The sequence below is a fragment of the Genypterus blacodes genome, unplaced genomic scaffold (assembly GCF_046128005.1).
Source record: "Genypterus blacodes isolate CSIRO-AG114 ecotype Tasmania unplaced genomic scaffold, CSIRO-AGI_Gbla_v1 ptg000019l_1, whole genome shotgun sequence".
Lineage (NCBI taxonomy): Eukaryota > Metazoa > Chordata > Actinopteri > Ophidiiformes > Ophidiidae > Genypterus > Genypterus blacodes.
The window spans coordinates 2,975,072-2,999,279 of NW_027466832.1; the positions used below are offsets into that span (position 1 = coordinate 2,975,072).

General features: G+C 39.3%; 1 protein-coding gene across 9 annotated transcripts in view; it reads right to left on the bottom strand.

The window, feature by feature from the left end:
* The window catches only part of nlgn1 (neuroligin 1), a 206,640-nt gene that overhangs the window by 1,525 nt on the left and 180,907 nt on the right, over positions 1–24,208 (bottom strand). For all 9 annotated transcript variants that reach the window (XM_076141603.1, XM_076141596.1, XM_076141600.1 and 6 more), the window contains 6 exons: positions 16,021–16,206; positions 12,193–12,459; positions 10,411–10,772; positions 9,124–9,284; positions 656–812; positions 399–476 (listed from right to left, as the gene is read on the bottom strand). In XM_076141603.1, the coding sequence (XP_075997718.1) occupies positions 399–476; positions 656–812; positions 9,124–9,284; positions 10,411–10,772; positions 12,193–12,459; positions 16,021–16,206 (1,211 nt within the window). The remainder of the gene's footprint in view (positions 1–398; positions 477–655; positions 813–9,123; positions 9,285–10,410; positions 10,773–12,192; positions 12,460–16,020; positions 16,207–24,208) is intronic.

Genomic DNA, 24,208 nt, shown 5'->3' on the forward strand with positions numbered 1-24,208 from the left:
ATTTGCCAGTGTCTACTGTATGAATGTTTAACGTTGTTGTTTTACTTTTTCAGTGTTTCCCCCTTCTATTTAGCTGGTTTTGCTCCAGGTAGGCAGTGTAAATGAGAATTTGTTCTTAATGACTTGCCTGGTGAAATGAAGGTGAAACAAAATTAAGTAACCATTGTGATTTATAAACCCTGTAGCAAATTTGAGATTTCAGACAACATTTAGCTGATGACTGATTCAAATGTATTATGCACCAGACCACAGAGCTACAGATTACACAAAGATCCTTGTAAAGTAAATATTTGAATATGCCAACGCTTTGGGCTCTAGATTCCTTCTACCTTTGTCATGCAGGGAATATTTGGGTAGTTTATTGTTTGTAGGTATGCATGCTAATGACTTCTTCCAACCTTGGTAGTGGTGGGGATGAGCTGGGTGACCTCATTGAGGCTGTGGAGATGAGGAACCAGCTCCAACCACAAGTTGACCTGAAGAAAGAAGAGAGATTATAAACAATATACAGGAAAGCAGTGGAGTTTTCTCAGATTAGTCCATTTACATTTTAAAGGCAAGATGGATGCTGTCATGATCAACATGGCACTTCCTGGGTGGCTAGAGCCAGTACACAGCTCTAAAAGTATCAATGAGCACAACAACAACATAGTACCTTGTTGGCGCGGTAGTGCTCCTTCACCCGAGGCTTCAGGCCAATGTGCAGGTAAAGCTGATCTTTCTGGTTGTAACGTGTCCATGCCACCTCTTCGAAGCGGTTGGGTTTAGTGTGGATGAACTTGGTATCCTGGGGCACAGGCTGATTGGGATCCCTGGGATAAAGAGTAATGGAGGAAAGGGTAACTAAGACATTTCATCACATGGTTTAAAACTGCATTATGCAATTTGTATTGTATTTGATAAGTGAGCTCCTATGTAATCAAGTGGCTTTATAATTTAAGGAAAAGACTGTTGCATACAATCTGATACATGTGCTCTTTCCCGTGTTTGATTAAAGTCTGTCAAAGTGCTGGCATAAATCTCCTAAATAACAAATATTCCATGTCAATTTGGGGTTAAATGTGTCTCTCTGTTCCTCTCAAGGCTACTGGGTGCTGGACTATTGCAAAGCCAATGTCCTGGCATTTCACTCGTGAAAAAAACTACTGCTTCAACTAAAAGGCACCATGCTATAGAGGGAGGAAAACAGCTCTGTAATGTTCACAGTAATTACATTCACATGCCGAATGTGCTTCGGTAATAGCAGGATTTATACATATACATAATAGGATAATAGGATTCTGCCATTCTCAAAGTATACATGATGCATTGTGTGATTGCAGCATGATGTGAGTCCTCACATTGTATGGGGCGCAGATTGGAATGGAAAAGGTTTTGTATATAAATTTAAACAAAAAAGATACAAAATCCAATTCAAATGGCTATGTAATTTCATTGCCTAAATCTCCTCAAGGTATTACTTGGTTTCATCGTGACAATATATATTTCTTCGCACGGAAGTAATTTAATTTAATTCATGCTGTGTTTGTCAATAAAAAAAAGAAAAAAGACAATTCTCACAATACATTCCTTAAATAATTCTTTGAAGAATTAGGATTTGTTCGATATATGATTTGTCCATATTGAAGTTGGAGGTTTTTTAAAAAGACATTTTTAGATATGCATTCATTTTAAATGAGTGTGTTTAATTTTTGTTCCTAAAATATGACCTAATTTGTGTTTTTGAAAGTGAAGTTTTCAACTTCTTCAGAAAAATCACTAAAATTACACATTAAACCATTAAGGGTAATTTCGAAGACTTAAGATACATAAAATGGACCTTTTCACATTAATAACTCATTAATAATAGAAAGTACAACAACATACAAGTTTGTGAATCTCAATTTAATTAAAAAAACAAAAAAAATCCAAAATCCATTACTGTAACTGATTTAAGCTATGCCATTTTAATTTAAAGTAAATAGTTAATTTAATGTTTTACAGATTTCCAGCGCATCATCCTATATTTGATAAGCCAAACAGGATTTTTTGTCGCGGACGCGCACATGATGACTTCAAACAGCATTGTACATGGCTCATTAGTGATGTCCACTCAACATGTGACCTGAAGTTCTTTTATCTACCTTTATTGAACACACTTATTGTAAGTCGCTTTGGATAAAAGCGTCTGCTAAATGATCGTAATGTAATGTAATGTAATGTCTCTGTTGTCTTGTGGAGAGAGAGTCAGAGAGAGAGGTTTAAAATCCATACATACATACATTTATTTTATTATGCAATTGATGTGTTCATGACAACTGTTCATCTATGTCCACTTCTTTGGCAGGTATGAAGTGCCATTTAGGACAAAATCCATGAAACATTCATACACGCACTAGTAAAATATACACAAGTGAAATTGCACACATACTGGTGAAGCTCTCACACACACAAGCAAAAGTATGGGAGGCCGTATGAGACATTGTTCTTGCTAACACAGGCACTGTCAAGATAACATATCTTGCTAGTGCATGTGTGTTATCTTGATGGTGCGTGGGTGTCATCTTCGATCGAAACAGAAGTCACGTTGAAATCTCAATTTCCAATTGGTTCACATAAAAAAATCGAACCAACTTTTTGTGCATCTCTGTTTTATAATGGTATACCATTATATAATCTTTGTTTCCTAAACACACACAGCGCATGTAAGGGTGTGTTTGATTTATCGTTCCGTTCCTCTGATTTTCATCATGACAAAATCATACACTTTATTGATGTAATTTGCACAGGGCAAGTACGAATAATAAAAGTGCACCACAATGAGAGCTCATACTTGTTCAAATGCACAGTTATTGAATTGTGTGTGCGTGGAAGTACCGGTTTGTGTACCTCATACCTGGCTCAAAAGCAAAATGGCAATGAGCAATGTGAACACTGAATGCACTGCCCAAGCTGCGGCCAATGTAATAGAAACATCGATAAATAGATATACTTTATTGATCCCAAACTGGGAAATTGTTCAAAGTAAGTTGTTGTTGTGCAATAAGTAGCCGGGAGCCGGCCTAAGTGCTGCAGCAGGACAGCCTGGTAAAGACAACAGTTTCTTTTATATTTTCAGACATTTAACGTAATGTTAACATTTTTTTAGCTGGTGTGTCAGGGCTTGATCTAGCTGAATGACAAAACAAGAAAATTAAAAACATGTCTAGCGGACATTGAATGCTAAACTCTCGCCACACTCAGCAGGACCAAGTTCAACCATCGCACCAGCAGCCCCACGTTATAGGGCCCAGCAAAGTTTCGGTCCTTGGAAAGTAAAAGGCGAAGGTATAATGTGTCAACCCTGTGGATTTAAGCATTTCAAGCCTCTTTCACGAGTTGTGTTCCAGACAAAAGGAGCGTGGGACAAATGACAAACAAATTCAGAAAGTCTTTGTCTTGACCTTTTGGATAGCAATTGCCCTGCCAGCTGAGATCTTAAGGTTTGCGTGGGAAGTGGCAACAAGGTCAGAACGATATACTGGAGGCAGGCCATGTAGCATCTTGTAGGTTAGAAGTAAGATCTAAAAACAGCCCTGGCACTGACAGTGTAGTGACGTTAGAACTGGTGTTTTAGTCAGGAGTCTTTCTGCAGTATTTTAAACAAGCTCCAATATTTTTAGAGCGGAGGAACTCAAGCCGGAGTATAAAATATTGCAGTAAACTAGTCTGGAAGTAACAAACGCATGAATTAGGTGTTCAGCATCTGCCTTGTTAAGAATAATGTTAATGTGGCTGCTGCAGGTTAGGTCCTCGTCAAATATTACACCCAGATTCTGTGCCGTTGTGGCACATCGGTTGGGAAGGCTCTGATGTTTCAATCTCTGCTTTGCTGGCCCTATGATCAACATTTCAGTTTGTTGACATTCAGAGGCAGAAAATGTTTTTCTCAACATCGGTTTTGCGCAGCTTTCGTGTTTTTTCTTCATGTAGGAATTCTTTGGGGAAAGACAAAAGGGGATATGTCATTTGCTCCAGCTGCAAATGCAAGAATTTAGTTGTCTTTGGGTGAATCCTCCTCATCTCTGGACGTTTCACTGGGATTTATGTCAATTTCTTTTTTTAAGTCACTATGGAACGTAGTAGTGAAAAAAAGGAATATGTATTCAGCTCACATGCAAATCCGAAATTAGTTTAAAATAAAAAGACTTTCTACATTGTCTTTAAGGGTCATGCCTTGTGATTTCCCAAACATTTGACATCTACCATTTCAGATTTTTGAGATGTGTCCTGTATTTTGAAAAGCTTCCTGTTGAACTGTAATTTGGTCTCTTAAAATGTATGTCAGATAAATACATTACAGCTATAAATTCAGCTGTGGTTTGCATTGGCTTTTATACATTGTATTCCAAATGAACTGTCTGGAGTTATCTTTGATTGCATTACATTTCTCTAAAAATGTTTTCTCTGCAGTTGACCATAAAGAAAATTAAGTGCCATTGCCCAACATACAGTATATCTCAATGCACTTCATTTTTGCCATTAAAGAAAATATGTTTTTTTAAATACTGTAGTATCTTCACAAGTTTTGGACAGGCTGCGGCAATTACACATTGGCCCACATGGATACCACCAGCCTTTGTTTGTGGTACTTTGGCCTACAATTTCATATAACCTGGAGAATTGTTATATTTAGTACTTCTAGGTTTGTGTAGGATATGCAGGTGTATACCCTGGGAAACTTCTTGGTCTTTAGGTACTTTGATATTTTAAGGGGTAATAGTTGATCCACCTTGGGGTACTTTGTTGGGGTAACAATTCTGCAACATTTCTAATAATCAGGTAGGATAAGGAGGAAAGGCTGTGATTTTTCTTTACGGAAAAATAATACAATAACGGCACATTGAAACAAGTATGAGCGCACATTGTGCACTTTCACTGGTTTTCAACAGAATTGCCCTCATCTGCAGCTCAAATGGTGCAAATGTGAAATTTGGAGGGTAAATACAGGTGTTGCTTACAATATTTATTGTTTCTACCATTTGTTAAGCCAATCCATGTTTCCAACTACTGTTATTTTTCTGACGGTTGAGGGTGTACTTATAGTTTTGAAGGCTCCAAGACAAAGATTTCATATTTTTTCAGCACTACAAGTCGGTGTGTAAGTTGGAAATGTAGGTTAATTCTATATGAGAAAGAAAGAAAGAAAGAAACACACTTTTGTTGATCCCAGAGGGAAATTATTTTCCTTAAATTGGACTCAAGCTTTTGGTTGCAAAAGCTTGAGGGTTTTCTGCCAGCCATTTGGGGCTTCATCAGTTCAGGGTCGATAGCAGGGATCCCTGGATTTTGATGTCTGTGTAGTTGTTGTGAACAACTGTTGTGGAGTCATCTTTAAAGTGGCTTTAATAAAACCTTCTCTTAAAATGCAGTTCCAACCTTCCAATCATATTGCCATTTTCGGGACTCCACTCGACTCATGTCAAACAACATGAATGATCATTTTCACATCTCTGCATGCCAGACGGCACCTGCTCTTGCAGGGGAAATCCCTTACACCCCCATCTGTCTCATATTAGCTGAAGGCCACCATGTTTTTTCTTTAACTCGAGAAAATCAAACACTCTATGAGGGGACACACCGACAAGTTGTATCACAAATGGCAACCATTTCTTTCTCACTATACAAATCCACAGGCTATGCCAGACTAACGACTGGAAACTTGAACACCAAATAATTTCTTTATCGCACGTGGGCCAGGATGGGAGTGTGTGAATGTGTGGTTGTGTGGCTGCTGGGCTGGGGGTGATCCTTTGGGTGTGATTTCGTCCCATTTTGTTATTCTTTTTGGATTTAGTTTGTATGTATGTATGTGTATGTAAAGAATAATCAGCATATGTCAATGTGTTACACACATAGACCCATGTATCAGACCCATGAAAATTTGGCATCACTCTGTTACAAAACACACAGTTATTCATCAGAAATAACATTATTCACCACCTGTATACCACAACTGTACAAGCCACTTGCTCAAGTCACTGTGGCTTTGTCTCCATATGCATCTATTCCACCAGTGTATCATATTTCCTAGGTCTAATTAATGTCTTTCCTTTTCCTCTTTTAAAATCATTCTTCAAAACAATATTCAACTGATTACAAAAAATATGAAACAACCCTGACCCAGGCATTCTGGTTAACCACAGGCCTTCCGTTTCTCTCCAAAATCTAATTGCATAAGACAAAGGACTTTGCTCTATGCTTGTTCTGTTAGATCGTGATAGTGCTCATTTGACACCATTGACCACCACAGTCTAATAGAGAGTAAAACAAATCAAATCAAATTGACAATAGAGGAACTGTATTAAACTGGTTCCGCATTTTTCATATCGATTTCAGTTTGTTCATGTTAATAATGAATCTTCCATGGAAAGATGTCATGAGAGTTAAACACAGCATTCCTCAAGGTTCAGAGCTTGGACCAGGGGTCAGCAACCCACGGCTCCGGAGCCGCATGCTCTTCAGCCCCTCTGCAGTGGCTCCCTGTAGATTCTAAGTTCTGAGTTGACATTGTTTAACACGATAAACAAGTAATAAATAATTATACTGTGGTTATAATCCCCCCTTCAGATCGGGTGATCGCAGCACAAATTGTGAAGCGCACAACGCATGAGATAGCCGTTGTCAATGACAATGCTTTGGCCTCTAGCGCTAATCTAGGAGTCATCTTTGATCAGGATATGTCATTTAATTGCCACATGAAATACATTTCATGGACTGCATTCTTTCCCTTAAGCAACATTGCAAAAATCAGGTACATTCATTATGCAGAAACTATGCAGAAAAAACTATCCATGCATTACCTCTAGGTAATGGCTGGATTATTGTTATTGATAATTATTAGGCTGCCCTAATCATTTTCTAACAACTCTCCAGTTGGTGCAGAATGCAACACGTTTGTTGACAAAAACTGGGAAAAAAGATCATGTTTTTCCCATTTTAGCTTTGCTTCAGCAGGTTCCAGAATAGTATTCAAATCCTCCGGCTCGCCGAGAGTTCATTGGGCCCTATTACCCCTCTAAAACGCTGCACTCCCAGAATGCAGGCTTACTTGTGGTTCCTAGTATCTCCAAAAGTAGAATGGGAGGTGGAGCCTTGAGTAATTGGGCTCCTCTCTTGTGGAACCATATCTGAGATTTGGCCGGGGGGAAAGACACCCCCTTTACGTTTTAGAGTAGGCTCAAAATGTTTGTTTTTGATAAAGCTTATAGTTAAGCTTATAGTTAGGTCCAGCCAGACTTGCCTTGGACCAGCCCTTATGCTGCTATAGGCCTAGACTACTGGGGCATTCCCATGATGCACTGAGCTCCTCTCTCCTCTCCTCTCTATCAATGCATATCCATGGCATTGCATCATTACTGCATTTCACTAACTTTTCTTTTTCCCCCTAGCTTTGAGTGAACTCTCATCTCACAGGTTATTGTGGAAGCCTTTCCTGTAGAGATGAAGACCCAGTCCTGCTATTTGCAGTAATGTCATTAGTCAGTTACAGCCAGTTACATTGGTAATAGCGTTGTTGTTGTGCAACTCCAGGTGTGTCTCTCTCTCCTTTCTCTATCTTTCTCTCTCTTTTTTTTTCTCTCTAAACCAAGAGATAGACGCCCACCCACCTAGTGATTTGTTCTGTCTGCAGTTTCTTCCCGTTAAAGTTTGTCCTTGCTGCTATTGCCCTGTGCTTGCTCAAAAAAAAATGCTCTGTTTGTAAAGTGCCTTGAGATAACGTGATTTGGCACTATATGAATAAAGTTGAATCTAATCTTTCTGCTGTAATATTGTCTGTCAGAGGGGAAACGATCATTTAATCTGTTGGGGAGAAATGAAAGAGCATCATTGTAAATGGGTCATTGTGATAATATACCTCCTAATTCTGCCTGACTAAGCTCCAACATATGCTGCCACAGACCAGACAACCTGTGGAGCCGTGGCGACACAGTGGCATCAGAAATGACTCAGCTCCCTGACATGGAAAAATCAGACTGATTTAGCTACCTAGCTCCTTAATGTGGCTTTATAGTGTAGCACTCTTGTTTTTAGGTCTTTACTCTTAGCTAGTTTTTTTGCGTGCACTTTTCTCTAGTCATGAATTCCCACTTGGTGCTTCCAAACAATAGATTTACCAAATTTGCGGAGTGGAGTGCGATGCTTACATCCAATGGAATACTGAAAATCTTTGAACTTAATCTGTTGATTTAATTGCATCAGGTAGACTAAAGTACTTACTTAGTCTTACTAGTGTAAAAAGACTGGTTGAAATACAGTAGAAGAAGTCCCCGTTTGTATGAGATAGATGTTATTGCACATTTGGCAGGTGGAGAACTGCAATAATAATGTTCAATAATCAATAATATTCATTTATCGAAGTCTTCTTATGATTACATTTTTGGAAATTGTCTACCAATTTATATTTCAAACACAGGTGGCTTTAGTACAAGTAATGGCAAGTGCATACACTAATTCAGGAGTATTTGTCAGGAGGAGCTAATTAATTCGGTCTCTATTATTGCAGATATGTGTGCTGCCCCAAAAGATAATATCGGGCAAGATTTGAAACTTCCAATTAACTTTCTGATTCTATCCTCCATTAAAGGGCATTCATTGTGGTGATGGAAACCTTGGAGATAAATCCAAATCTAGTGCAGTCCTCACAACAAAAAACTAAGAACAGTATAAATTCATCATGCAGATATATGGCACTAAAGATTAATTTCCAAAAGCAGATGTCATTGAAACAGCTTGTTAAGAAGTTCTTAACGATCTTGGACTTGCTGGATTCCTAATTTGTTTTGCTTTTCTTCTTTTGTCATTTAAATGCCTTTTACACTGCCAGTCAATTGTAGAGAGAGTCTGATGACAGGAGGGTGTTTTGGATGAGGACAGAGGATTAGTGTTCTAGAAAATGTTCTGGGGGAAGTTTGAGAGCCTTTATGTCAATAGGCTTTGATCTATTTTTTTTGTTAATAAAAAAGGCTGGTTCAGAGTCAAAATAACCACACCACATCTTGTAAATACACTTGTTATAAAATCAAATAATCACTGCGGAGGCAAAAGTTACCAGTGCACCTGTACAAAAATAGGGTTAGATAAATTAAAAATGGTTGTTTTTACCCTGTCTTGGCAAAGTTGGTCCAGTAAGTCATGACCACAGCACTCAGCATCACGTCGTTCTTAGAGAAGTTGCATGGAAACAGCTCTGTGGGTCCAATCATTGGCAGGCCAAACACATATGGAATCTCATCTCCATGTGCAGCATCTGCCCACGGTGGCACCTGGTGAGCACCAGACAAATCAAATTACAAGAAAATTATTGCTTTTCCTCTGACAGAAACAGGGTATCAAAATAAATCATTTTAGCCACTGACTCAAAATAAGGAATTGGATACACACAGGCAAAGATGGATGCTTGATGCTAAGTGTCGCATTTCATAACTTGTAAGAGTGCACAGTGCTGTAATTTTCCCATTACACTAAGAATATAATGTTTTTCAAAAGCCAGAGGATATATTTTTTTCTGGCATATCTGGCCCATTATTTAGTATATTACCAAGAGGACTTATTCAGTATCCTTTGAGCCATCATTGATTTTAAAATTTGACAAGTGGCCCCTTGAAAACATCTCAACCTGGCAATATTTTCTTATTCTCCCTTTCTAGCTTTCTTTACCCAACCAACCAATGTGGATACTTTTATCACATTGTACCATAAATGAGGTGTATTGTACCTTCACATTAAAGCTGGTTGTGAATTGATAACAAATTTTTAAACAATCAGTTTTGTATGACAATGACAAGCTTAGAGCATAATATTCAATACACCCATTTGATGCATTTAGTATATTGAACAAGTAGTGTTTGTGGGCTTTCATGCAGCACATAAGCTTAGTGTGATGTCATCACAACTGCTGCCAATTACGCTGCATGTGTTTTTTTTATGTATCGAGTCATGCTGTAAACATTACAGGAAAGATTACGTTGTTCTTTGAATGAAGCTGGTGAAGAAATGTGCTAGAAACAAAAGTGCAAATATTGTCAAATTTGTAAGTGGTCCTGTAATAAAAAAAAAACTGAACAAAACAGTTAAACAATAAATGTATGCACAAAACGCAAATGGGTGGTTCTTAAAGGGCACAGGGTGTTCGCCACCATAACCCTATCTGAGAAGGTATTGTTGGGTGCAGTTAGAGGCTGTGTTTAAAGATGCAAAATAGTTTTTCCATTACTAAAGCCTTAATGTTTGACTAAGACATTGGAGCCATTTGTATGTCTTGCTCTACTCTACATTGATGAGGAATTCACACAGCAAATGTTTGCAAAAAATTTTTTCAGGAGAATCAATGCAGAGAAAAAGGCAGAGCTCACCCAATTCTACTTTTTACCCCCAGACACCATGACCCACCTGCTCTGTCTGACAGTGATGGTAGAAGGCGTAGAAGTAAGTTGGAGACCCAAAGCTGGAATGCAGATCGGCTGTGGCAACAGCTGGTGCGACCCACTGGTGATCAGTGAACAGTGCCAGTAGTGTTTTGCGACGGGTCTCGGGATTATGCCTGTCAGCCCAGTCAGTATACATGAACTTGATAGTCTCTCTGAGAATGTCTTTACCCTCTGGGTAGCCATAGAGGTCATCCACAAAACTGGACACTGCGTAGTCAAAGTCATTAGCCTGGACGCCGTTTTCATTGTCTACAATTAGCTCCACAAACTTCAGGCCCTCACCCTGGTTGACCCCCAGCATGATGTCATAGTTCAAGAACTCACCTAGAAAAGAGGAGAAGCAGTGGGACAGAATTGTTAAATTGTGAACTTCTCAAAATAATAATAAAGATAATAATTTATTTTAGTTATATTTCTGTTGTTGATAGAGTGTCTCCAGACATTATATACATACTGTATATACTGTATAATCGGTATAAAGGGTACAGTGTTTGGGTGCAAGGTTAATTTTGCACAGCAAGAACTCTGATGGTTTTGTTAAAGCTGTGTTGAGCTCATGAGGCAAAAAATTGCAGATCGGACATACATGCAGCAGTGAACATAACTGAAAAAAAGAAAAGGTCCAGGATTTGGGTCTGGAGTGAACAATTTTAGTCTAAATCTACAAGAGGGTGCAGATCTGTTTTTGTTTTTGTATGCACAGTCTTGGTAGCAGATGATGGTTAAGGTTGTTTGTGTTTCTGGCACAAAGCATAGCATAAATGTAAATGTAATGTAATTCAAATGTATGTATGCACAAATTTAATTTAGCAGGAATGGTTAAAATCATGCATACAAAGTTCAGCTATCTTACTCCATATGAATGCCCAATAACTTTCAGCCTTTTACAATGGTTGAATGTGGAAATAACCACATGTGATCCAAGAATGTGTTGAATTGATACATAAGAAGATGTTAACAAATGGGAATATGTCAAATTCAATATCACAAATGTTGTCCACTATGAATTCATGGCATAACTGCATATATTCAGGGGACTAAGCTACACTGTGATAGTAGTAACAAAGACGTAACATTAAAACGTTTTGTGAAGAGGTGAATTTACGATTGCAAAAATATCTTTCAATGAAAAGTTTTCTTTTTATATTGGGCTTATATCCAGAAGCACAACTTCAGTACAAATGAACAAGCCCTGATAGACCTTATTTATCTAAATCCCAAAAAGTTAATTCCATTGATATTCCAAATATTAATCAATGAATGTTTTTAATCCTACTATATTTAAATGGTAAACAAAAGACTATACGGGGTCATTATTAATAACTTAAGAGATGTGCATTTGGTGAATAGTCAAGAGGAGGACTGTTGTAAAGCCAGTAGATTCCAGTAGACTAATTAAGTGAACTTGGATAATTTCCCACGGCACACCGGTTGAAAAACACTGCTGTAACAGATGATAAATTGTGGTGGGGAAATGTCATGACTGTAGCAGTGTACCTGTAATTTCCATAATCATCACAGTACTCAAAGGACTGTAGATATGAGCAAAGAACTCACTGAAAGGACCATGCAGTTCTGGGTAAAGTACAGTAGTTCTGAACTTTTGATCTGAAAATTGCTGCTGTATATTTTGTCCATCCCATTTACTGTGATATTGTATGCTACCTCCTTTTACAATTACAGAAGCAGTGAAGTTAAAAAGTTTCAATTTAGATACAGGTACTATACTGCAGAAAATGTGTACCTTGCTCCATGAGTATCTGAGGGTCATCGGGGATAACGTCACCATCGATTACAGGTCCAAAGGCGATGTGGTAGCGGGCTGGCTGGATATCTTGATCCACAAGCTCCTTGTAGTGTTTTTTCTGAAGACACGCCACAAGCTCCAAAGTGTCCTCCAGGTTGCATCCCACCTTACGGGCCAGCATCCGGGCATACTTGGCTGGCTGAAAACTGACTGCCCAGCTGGACAAAGCTGTTCCACTCTGGGCTATGGCCCGCTGAAAAAGGCCTACAGAAAAAGAAAGACCAGTCATAAATCAAATCACAGAAGATCACTGAAGTCCCTGAATTCTTTTTCACAATGTAAATACACTGGGGAAAAAAAACTGCCCTTTACACCATTAGCTCCTGAAGACTATCCATCCATGTATCCCTGCACCTATCCATCCATCCATCCTCTATATACCCACCAGTTCAATTAAATATCATGTGTTTGGATTGTGGGAGGAAACTCACATAGACATGGGGAACATACAAACAGCACACAGAAATGTCTTGATTTATTAACCCAGAAGTACCTTCTTACTGTGAGGTAATACTGGATACAAATGCCACCATCTATCTATCTATTCCAGAATAATTAGAATAGTAATTTATTATCCACACATGGTAGAAATTGTTTTTATTTCACCAAAACATAAAATCAACATGTGTGTTTTAGTCCTGGCTGTAAGACTTAACACTTTTGTAGTTTTTGTTTACTTTCTGCTGTATGCTTGTGTACATGGATCTCTAATATTCTGCATAGACATACACCTGTGATTTGTTGAATTGGTAGATTTGGCCTTGCCTGATTGGCTCCCAGCATACACCTCCGCCTTTAAAACATCCCATGATTCCTCAGTTCAGTGGCAGCTGGACGGCACTCTATCCCCAGTCTCCGAAACTTTTTGAAAAGAACTACTAGACCTCCTCTGTTCAGAGATGGTTTCTATATGTTTACATAGATACCCTCTTTTACTCCTCTTTCAAACCACCTGTCTTCCCTGTCCAGGATGTGAAGATTGTTATCCTTAAAGGAGTGTCCCTTGTCCTTCAAGTGTAGGTGAACTGCTGAGTCGTGTACTGAAGAGCTACTCCTGCTGGTTTTCTCAGATGCTCCTGACAAATATGGAATAAAAATGTTTTTACATTGGTTCTTCTTCTCCTCATGAGTCAAAATGCAGGCTTTCCTCCTGATTCTTTTGGCTGTTTTCGCAAGGAGCAGTAAGGGTATCCACAAGCTTTAAGTGTGTGCTTCAGGTGTTTGTGCTCCTTCTCTTTGGTCTGGGCACAAGTTAGCACATTATCTGCTCGGTGTTGCAAGGTTTGCGTAACTTCTAGTTGTGTTTCAGTGGATGGTATCGAATCGAAGAGTAAGTATTGATCTGTAGGAGTGGGTTTCCTGTATACTTCAATGTGAACGCTCCCATCCACTTACTATGTGTACGCCACACTTAAAATAGGCCAAGCTATTGTTCTTGACATCCTCTAGTGTGAACTTCGTTTTCCTTTACCAGCAAGACCAGTTGCCTAAAATTAACTTTCCATGGATACAGGGAAGAAATCATTTTGATTCTACCATGTAAAGTAAAGAAGTTATTGACAAACAGTCACTGTGGTTATGATATGATATAGCCCTCCCCAGTTCAATTGATGATTGATTTTATGCAGAAGTCTCAATTTTACACTACCACCTAAAAACACATAGTTTATTTGTAAGTTTAAGTACCTGGACTGATTCAATGCCAACTCATCTTTGACAGTCAATTGCAGCAAAATCATAGGCGGTGATACTAAAAAAACACCCATGCTGGTGCTGAAAAATGTAATGTGATTTTGATTCTATGATTTAGCTTTTGAGATCCAAAAATGGAGGAGAGTGTTGTGGTTTGAAATGGGAATGGCCTAAATTGTAGATGCAGCTTCACCTAAGGAAGGGGATATATTATTCTAGGAAATATGGTCCACAAGGTATTGTTATTATTTACTGTGGTTGTTATCATGGCCCATCAGGTCAGTAGGTGTCAATTTTATTGCCTTAGTAGTAGGTAAAATCTTGAATGTATTGTATGTGTGTAAGTTTAGGTCCTGTAGCTGTTACTGTCGAGGTACTTTTCTGCACTGCTCTGTCATTGAGTTAAGATAACTAAAGCTTAGAATAAATACACTTGAAAACCTCAACTACACTTTCATCATGCCTTTTAGAAGAAGAAGAAGAAGAAGAAACACTTTCAAAACACTTGTCCTTAAAACAGGACAATGACCTGCAATCTTAAGAGGAAGATAGAAGATGGCTTCTACTCCTAACTCTTTTACTTTAAGCACAGCAGGGAAGTGATACTAGTGCCGTCATGTCCTCAGACTGGAAATTTACTAAGCTTTCATCTATAAGCAATAGCACCTCCATTCAACACCATGCAATCATGGTTACCACTCCTATAAATCTGTTTGTGGTTGGCAAATTTCACCCACCAGGCAAGCTGGGGACTTTGCAGATGAACTGGACATGTTACTTTCAGCCATTTCTGAAGATCGAACCCCACTTATAGTATAAATATGTACATCCACTCACCAATCACAAGCAGCTGCCTTTCTCTCTTGCTTTTATCATGTGATATATAACAGGTCTGCACCCACCCACACACTATGCAGGTAAAACATTGGACCTTGTCTTTACACAAAACTGTTCCACAGCAGATCTGACTCCACTCCAGATCTCCCCATTATATCTGTCAGACCACTATTGTATTCAGTTCATTGTTCAAACAACTTGAACATTCCCATCCTACTTATTACCTATGGTCTCTCAAACTCACACTGGCTCAGCTATCCGATGATGTCTCAGCTACCCTGCAACCTCATAACTTCACCTCAATGGGGCAACTGACAAACTTAGCAGGCCTTCTCATAACATTCCTTTGTGCCGATGACTCACTGACGCCATCTAGAGAACAGTGAGCAACACTGAGCTGAGGGGAAGTGGCATAAATCCAGACATCCCAATGATCTTTGTCATCGTTGAATCATTAACACCACATACTACCAGGACTGGGTCAGTAGCTTGTAAACCCTCCACCACCTCCACTCTCCTCTATGCTCACCACAGACATCTTGGCCTCCTTTTTCACTGATAAGGTATCTGGCATTAGTGAACAGTTTTCTGAGTCTCTTGATGACCCAAAACCCTGACCCCTAGACCTTTTGACAACTTTGGAAGATTATCCAGTTATAAAATGACTTGGAGCAAATCCAAAGCTATCTTAACCTGTACAGGAGATGCCAAGAAAAGAACTGGGCTGCTGAAATGAAACCTAGTATTCTTTCCTCGCCAAATGGTGAGATCAAGAGTCGTTTTTTGTTCTTCATCCAGTAAAAAGAGTGGGATAGTGGAAATCTCCTATCAACAACTGTGGCATTGCATGGAGAGGCTGATTTGGTTCCTGCTGGTCTTATGGGCAAGGTGACATGCTAGGTCCGTGGTCACACCCTACCAATGATGGTTTGAGAAGGGGTCCATTTGTGCTCTTGCACCTGGTTGAGAATAGTGGAAAATCCTGGGAAACTGAGTCAACGACTCCCTTTTCTTCTTCCAGAAAAAGCACTGCATGGCCTCAGCCACTATTTCGAGGCCTTACAATGGTTAAGGAACTGATGCTGTGCGGGACACTAAATGAGCTTAATAAATACACAAAACTTAAAACTTGACTGCTGCATGCATACATTAACATACCAGGAAAGTGGGTAGCTGTACATATAACAAACGCACAAAAAGATATTGTACCTTTTGTAGAGTTGCTCCAGCGATTGCCTTCAGAGTAGTGAGACAGTGTGAGGAGATTGACACAGGAAGCTCCAGCGCCTGAGCCAAACACAGTGATACGTAATGGGTCACCACCAAAGGCTGCAATGTTCTCACTGGTCCAACGCAGTGCCTGAATTTGGTCCAATAATCCGTAATTTCCTTTGGCTGCCTGGTCCCCTGTGCTCAGGAACCCTGTAGAGGAGGAGAAAGAGCAAACCTCATCAGCTTAGGACTTGATGGAAATATGAAATCAACTACTGTGACTTTGTCCACTTAGACCATGTTGCTGCACAAAGGGAGCGATTAGCTAGGGAGGGGCACACCCTGGTATGAAGCTTGGCTGACCCTGGCATGAGTTTAACCCCTCCTGTGCTCAGCTGGATTCTCATGCCCTCCCACAGTTCAAATTGGCTATAACAACACCCTCGTCTCGGCCTCACACCCCCACCCGAACTCTTATGCTTGGCCTTTAAGGATACTTTCAGCAGTACCTTGAATGGCTGAATGATTACACATTTCCGGTCGCCACACTGTTCAGGTTTTAATAAGGCCATTGAGAAAACAAGTGAAGATGTCATCACCACATTTCATTGGTGTAGCTGAAAAACTACTTAAATGATCAAATTAGAGCTGCCAGATAGTAACACTGAAAGGTACTTTTTGTGAGATAATATATTTTACTCTGAAAGAAGCACAACACCACTAACACACTAATAAACAGAAATTGGGTGGAGGGGTTTTGAGCTTACAGGAGATGCTTTGCACTCCGTCCTTGAACTAAACTCAAACTGCTCCAGGACGTGTCTGTGGAGTTCATATACTGTTTATACTGTATATGTAAACTGGCAGATATGATTCCTGTGCGACCTCAGTTTTGAACATATAATCTAGCCACAGTTTGAAAAAAGGGTGTGTTCTAAGTACTGTAAATTTATCCAAGATTTATCCAAAATCAGGATCAGATAATCAGAATTTATCATTATGATTATAAATACATTTATAGTATATCTAACAGTATATTTTGCCCTGAACTGTATATATTACACCATTCTTCTTGAAAGCTAGAGAAGGATCAGCCCGCCTTCGCTGTGACACTGGTGTCCATAATTAAAATGGCAGATAGACCTGTCAACTGCAACTTTGGTCCATTTAGATGGTACTTACAAGTTATTATGATGCACTCATAATGTATAATGGCTATGTTTACAAAAACAGAATGCTTCATGATGTATTTTATCACTGCTCATAAATCACTTAATAAACTGAAAAACGAAAAAATGGGGAATGACCACTAGAAGAATGCCATCATTAGGCTTACAGGCTTAAAAAAATGTCCATGACCAAAAGTTATACCAGGCTAGACACAATGTGTTGTGTACCCGAAAAGAGCTTGGTTGAAGAGTGTCTAAACCTTGTTCTTGGTCCAGTGATCCTTATACTGGTCGGTAGTCGGTTATAATGTAAACAAATCAAGCATTTTAGCTAACTTCAGGCCTGTATCTAACCTCTCTTTTCTATCCAAGATCTTGAGAAAGCAGCCGCCAATCAGTTGTAGGTTAATCTAAGTTTTGAACCCTAATCGTAAGGAATCTAGGAGTTATGTTTGATCAGGATATGTCCATTAATTCCCACATAAGACAAATTTGCCTTTGACTGTCTACTTACACGTATGTAATATCGCAAAAATATTTTTTATTAATTAATTGTGTCTCAAAATGATGCAAACATACTATTCCAGGCATTTGTTGCCTCTTGCCTGGATCATTGTAATTCATTATCATCACACTGCCCTAACAAGACTCCAGGTGCAGTGCGATGCAGCTGCTCGAATATAGACAAAAACTAGGAAAAGAGATCATATTACCTCCATTTTAGCTTCGCTGCACTGGCTTACTCTGAAATCACAAAGATAATTTAAAATACTTCTTCTCACTTTCAAAACTCTTAATGGTCAGGCTCCATCATATCTTTAAGGGTTAGTAGTACCCTTTAAGCACGCTGCGTTCCCAGAATGTAAGCCACCTCGTGGTTCCTAGTATCTTAAAAATAAGAATGGAAGGCTTTCAGTTATCAGGCTCCTCTCTTGTGGAACCATCTTCAAGATTTGGTCCAGGGGCCAGAAACCCTTTCACGGTTTTTAGAGTCCACTCATCCCCTCTCTATGTGTGCATATCCATGCTCTATTAATCCATTTCACAAACTTAACTTCTTACTCTGAGCATTCTGTGCTCTCTCGTTTCACAGATTGCTACTCGGTATGGTCCCATACAACAACACTCCCATGTTCAACAACAATGTTGAACATGGAGAAGCTTTAATAAAGGCAAGAAACTGAATCAGAACAATTCCTGTAACTTTATAATGGTTGTTTAAGTGTTAAACAATTTCATTGACAGTTTACCGGAACTGAACACCTGCTGCAGAGAGGGAATTGAAGATGGCTTTTTTAGTGCAATTCTGAGTAATGACACAGATAATTTGTTGGGAAGGAATTACACTGCCATACGGACATCTTCCATGGTCAAACAACAACTTACTTTAATTTAAAAGCAGAGACTTAACCTAGTTTATCATTTGTACTTAACAGTGATGAAATAGGTGTGTCTTTGATCTGGAATGAGCAGATTTTGTTGCTACATGACAACAAGCCATTAAAAACAGTCAAGCAAGGCCATGTGCTTTTTGATGCATGCATTATCCTGAGACAGAAAATGAGAGGGAAGAAAGAGGAAGAAGTGAGAGAAAGTGAAGATTTGGTCCCTAAATGAGATAGCATGTCTGCAGAATTCACCCCGTAACCCCCAGAGAATGAAATGAATACCAGTTTATATTGTGAAATGTTTGTGTTTGTGTTTGTTTTATTATAAAGTGAATTCCACCCACATTTTACAAAATTGCAGTTGGGATACAAAAATATAGATTCCCACAGGAAAATGAAAGCCTTAACCATTTTCATTTTTAAACTCTTTTCATTATGTTAAAGGTTTGACTGTCAGGTCTTACAATACATTGATGATTATTTTCCAAATAAAGTGGAAATTTCAATATTAGGCAGCATAAATGATTCTTGTTACACTTTCCTTTTTGGAAAGTATGGCAATGTACTTGTCTTGTACTTTGCATGTGCTTGAAGTTATCTCCTTGTGTTTCCTTTCAAGTTTTCCCCAGCTCAGACAGCTCTGTCAGCTCTCCAGCCTCTCCAGCTATGTCAGTCTGCTCACTGTGTTCCTGTCTGCCTGTGTCTGCTACAGTCACCAGCCCTGTGTGTTTCCTGCCTGCGCCTGCCACTGCCACCTGCTCTCTACTCATCCTAAAACTGACACAGATTATCCCCCAGCTCTTAAACTCATCTCCCAATTCATGGATGATTGCAATAATAGCACTTTTGGGAAACTTTTATTTACGTCTTGTGGTTTGTGTCTGCAATTTGGATCTGTCCTGAAATAGACAAAATATCATGTTTGGTATCATTTGACTCATCTTTTGATGGTGTACATGATTCTATAAAGTAAAGTTACAATACTCAGGGTGTGACAGTTCTAGCTGCACCACATCATAAGACTCCTCTGCCACTCAAGTCCAAGAGGAGTGTTGCATATGTAGCACGCCATTCCAATGAACATCTCTGTTGCCCCAGGCATGACCAGGATCTGTCTTCTCTGCTAACGTGGTGCTCATAAATTTAGATCCAATTGGAACAATCCCAAAGCTTTACCTCTGGTAATGTTAGCATCTAAAATCTTAATTATTTTCTAATAGTACAAATGGTAATGTAAATATTTACCAAAATTTACGGTGGTTATTTCTCATATCTTTGGTCCCTAAACTTTAAGATTTTGTTACTGTGCTTTTAGGTATATAAGGCATGTATATACAGTATATAGGCATTTCAACATGTTTTTCATTTGAAACTGCCATTAAATTAGAGAGAGTTCTGCATCGATTAGTATCCTGACTTTTGTCAATAAGTTTACTGGACAAATTATTTGATTGAGCTAAAAATGCGAAATCATTCCCCAAGAAATTATTTTTTAGATAATTTTATTTACATAACTATTGGTGGTGCCACAAGCTTTCATTATCAATTCATTAATTTTCATCCCTTCCAATGGTGAACTGTTACGTCCTGAAAATAAATGTCGTAGATGCCAGTGTAGATGCCCTACATAATTTTCACTGTGACCGTTATCTTTCTCCTCCTGTGTCAAAACAGCTTGTTAGCATGTAACATTCGTCATGGTTGGACTGTGAATGTGGGAGAAGTTCAGCTGCTTTCTTACACTGCTGTTTAAAGTTGGAGTTTAAACAGCAGACTGACCCCCTTGCAACTCATGATATGGTTTACTTTGTTTTACATAACAAATGTATTCCTTCCTTCCTTTGTAGGTCTGGCATAGGTCGTTCATGTTTCACCCATGAGAGAAAGAGAAAATAATTGTTTACCTGTTTAGTAGACATAGCATGTGCCACTAGTAGCTTTAAGAGTAAGAGTAGTGAGCGTGAAAGAACGTCTGTGTGCATTCATGCATGATCATCTTCATTCTGTCTAGCTAACAGCTAGCAGATATGACATGACAGCAGTTTGCTGTTGCTTTCAAAACCTCAGGTGAACTGAATAGACCACTTTTAACACACATAAAGCTTGGTAAGTCAGTCTACAATCAAAACAACATATGTGCTGTAGCAACTGACCAATAACTCTTTTGACAGAGACACACACACAACAGGTGCTGGTTAACATAGCTTGTAACAGGTTTCTCGTCAGCAGGATCTATTACTGTAAAAGATTTACGATAAATGCTATATATTTCCTCCTTACTGCCAACACTAGTGAATATTTCAAACAGCATTTCAGCAGCCCAACACACTGTTCCATCCATCATCAATCAATTGCTCCTCTATATTCATCCCTATCATCTCTGCTTCCTTGTCATCAAACATATCTCTTCTTTCTTGTTATTTCCTTTCACCGGCCTCCAACACCCATCTCCTTTCCTGCTGCAAATCAAATTATGCTGTCAACCTCAAAATTAAATGAGACAGCATTCCTGTTCTTGTTGTTCACAAACTTCTTAATATGTGTTGCTGCCCAAACAGATCTGCCTGCAGGCCAGCCTTCTATTGATTAGCAATGTGTCAGGCTGAAGATGTGGAGGGAGTGGGAACAACCTATGTAACAATGTATGTAACAACCTATAATTAAGAACTAAAAATGATTTGGCCTTGACTGCAGTTCTCTGCTCCAGAGCACACAAACACAAAATTACACTGGGATGTAAATAAATAGTAATGTACGAAAGAAACGTGGACAGAAGCAGCTTTGTGTAAAATATTGTTTCCAACCAGGCCAATTTAAGGGAATAAGACTGTTGCTGCGGGAACCTTCTGATAGGTCACATGATTGTTGCAGGTAATATATATAACTAGTGAAAGCAAGAAAAAGTAGCAATGCCACATTTCATTTGAAATGAATGAATCGACATACTTCCAGTTTGACACTGATTTTGATGTTTGAACCAACTTCATGCAAACTGGCATGTATGGTAGTGGTGCAGACCTGCCTAAATGGGGACATGTGGGACTGATCCATAGGTGTAAATGAAAATAATTGTGTAGAGACAAAACATTAGCTTTAAACACATTTAACAGATAAGTATTGCATGTGTTTTGGATAGTATAGCTGAAACCTGGCTTCATGTATATTCATATGTTTGTTTCTGAATTCAGTCAGTCCTCATGTGAATTTCTAAAGCTGAAAACTGAAACCAGAGAAAACAAGGCACTTACTGAGGGGGAGGTGAGAGGGGTTGATGACAAAGTGAGAAAAGGGGAGTGTGAGAGGTAACGAGAAACAGGGAAGTGGACATAGCTTTTGAGTAATACATAATGTCTGCATGTGTTGCATGTTCAGTCTTCTGAATGTAACACAAAATAAAGAGGGAGAGAACATGATAGAGCAACACAGACGCTGAAGAAGCAAAAGCTTTTGGTAAAGAAGACACTGAGAGAGCATTTATTGATAAAATGAGCAAGTTTTGGCTTATGATTAAAACTGGCACCTGGATTAGTGATCTATAGTCCCCCTGGAATGATAGATATAATGGTATTGCTGTCGTACTCACTGTCTTAACATGCACACTTTACAATTCTGGATATTTGCCTGGACTGCAATTAAAAGTATAAATACGGGTAAGATGTGTTAGAAGAAGTGTTGTAGAAGTCTTAACTGCACCATAGCACCAAAATGAGTTGCATCGGCCTTCAATAACCAATTGTAGCAAAATAATATCAAAAAAGTGATATTTTCTTCCCTTTTGGTACAGACTCTACTGACTGCTGTGTTCAAACGTGCACAGACAAATCATATCAAGGATGGTAATGAACATGAGTTCATTTGAACCAGACCACCAGACACCATGTTGGTGTGAAAACACCAACATATTATTTGGTTCTGTACACCTGTACACAGATGCAGCTCTCGCCATATTGTGAAATGCATATACTGACTGCATACGGACTACACATGTTAATCCTTGTCCTGTTACCCTGCAATGTATTTGTGTGCTCCTCCCTCACCTCTAATAGATGATAAATAAATACTCTCAGATCCATGTTGATAGCCCAGCAACTATGTATACCAAACACACAGGTGGTAACAATGGTTGCCATGTCATTGGCACAAGTCTTTCTATACATTCACAGAAAATATTTTCAGGTTTGTATTTCTACCGAATCAGCACGCATGCACACAGGTGATTTTGTAGTTTTGTATCAGAAATAAAGACAAGTGATGCTCCTCCTGGAACTGTCAATGAATGTGAATATAAAGACTAGACCTCACTGTCAGTCCCCTATGCATGCTGGGAAAAGAGGACTGAAGCACAGAGGCAGAAGAGAAGAATGTGAAAAAAACAAGACCCAGACAAGAGAAAGGAAAGGAAGTGTGAGCAGATGGATTGAAAAAGATGGAAATAGAAGTATGTCAAGGGATGGGGGGCATCATCTTGTGTTTGGGGATTTGTCAAAATTTTCTTAGAATATGAGAGGAAACAGGAACCACTTCAAATGCACACACAGATAAACACACATAAGCACGCAAGCATGCACGCACACACACAAGCACGCACGCATGCACGCACACACACAACCACGCATGCACGCACACACACACACACACACACACACACACACACACACACACACACACACACACACACACACACACACACACAGACACACACTCATACGCGCACACACGCCAAACACAAACCACCAGCAGGTCCTTGCAGATTGCTGTCTATTGAAGTCTTTGCGCAAACATCACTAAGCTGTGCTCCCATAAGGCTTTGCATTTGCTCAGACAGCATTTTATCAACAGGACGATGCTGGATATCCGTCACACACACACACGCATGCGCACGCACGCACGCACGCACGCACGCACGCACGCACGCACGCACGCACGCACGCACGCACGCACGCACGCACGCACCAAGCACGCACGCACAAACGCACAAACGTACTCACCCTAACATTTGTTATTTTATCAAGCTACTGAATGTTGTCGTTCTCACCCAGATCAAACCTTCAATGACAGTTAGTGAGAATCACTGGCAGACACAAAGCATTATCACTTCCCAGGTTGCCAGGGCCTCATTGGAAAGAAAAGGTTGACAGACACAATTGAGAGAGAGTGAGAGAGACAAACTCACAGATCTGAGGATTTTATTCAAAGTGTTTTCTTTTTTTGTCTTGTCTTGTCGTGCTTTGAGAAATATTATGCTATACTGTCAGATCAGTGAAACACATAAGTTATCACTCTGATAAACACTGCTAAACGCGTTAATTCCATCAACAAATGATTTGAAAACCTCACTAAACTCTATTGATTTCAAATGAGAGAGACTGGCGGTTTTATTTCAATGAGGAATTTCATTAGTTAAGTTTATTATTATTATCAGAATCAGTGAAAGGGTCGGGGGTCAGAATCCAAACAATTGTTCCACAGCCACAGGGAAAAAGTCACGGGCACTAACACAGGGAGACAGGGAAGCAGTAGAGAGAAAATATATAAATGTAGAAATATGTTCTTACTAGTGTAATCAAGCCTTGGGAACGGGTCAGCAGCTACTGTATATGGCAGAAAGACTGTGACTGTGGAAAGCTGCGGGATGCATACTGAGATGGGAATCGG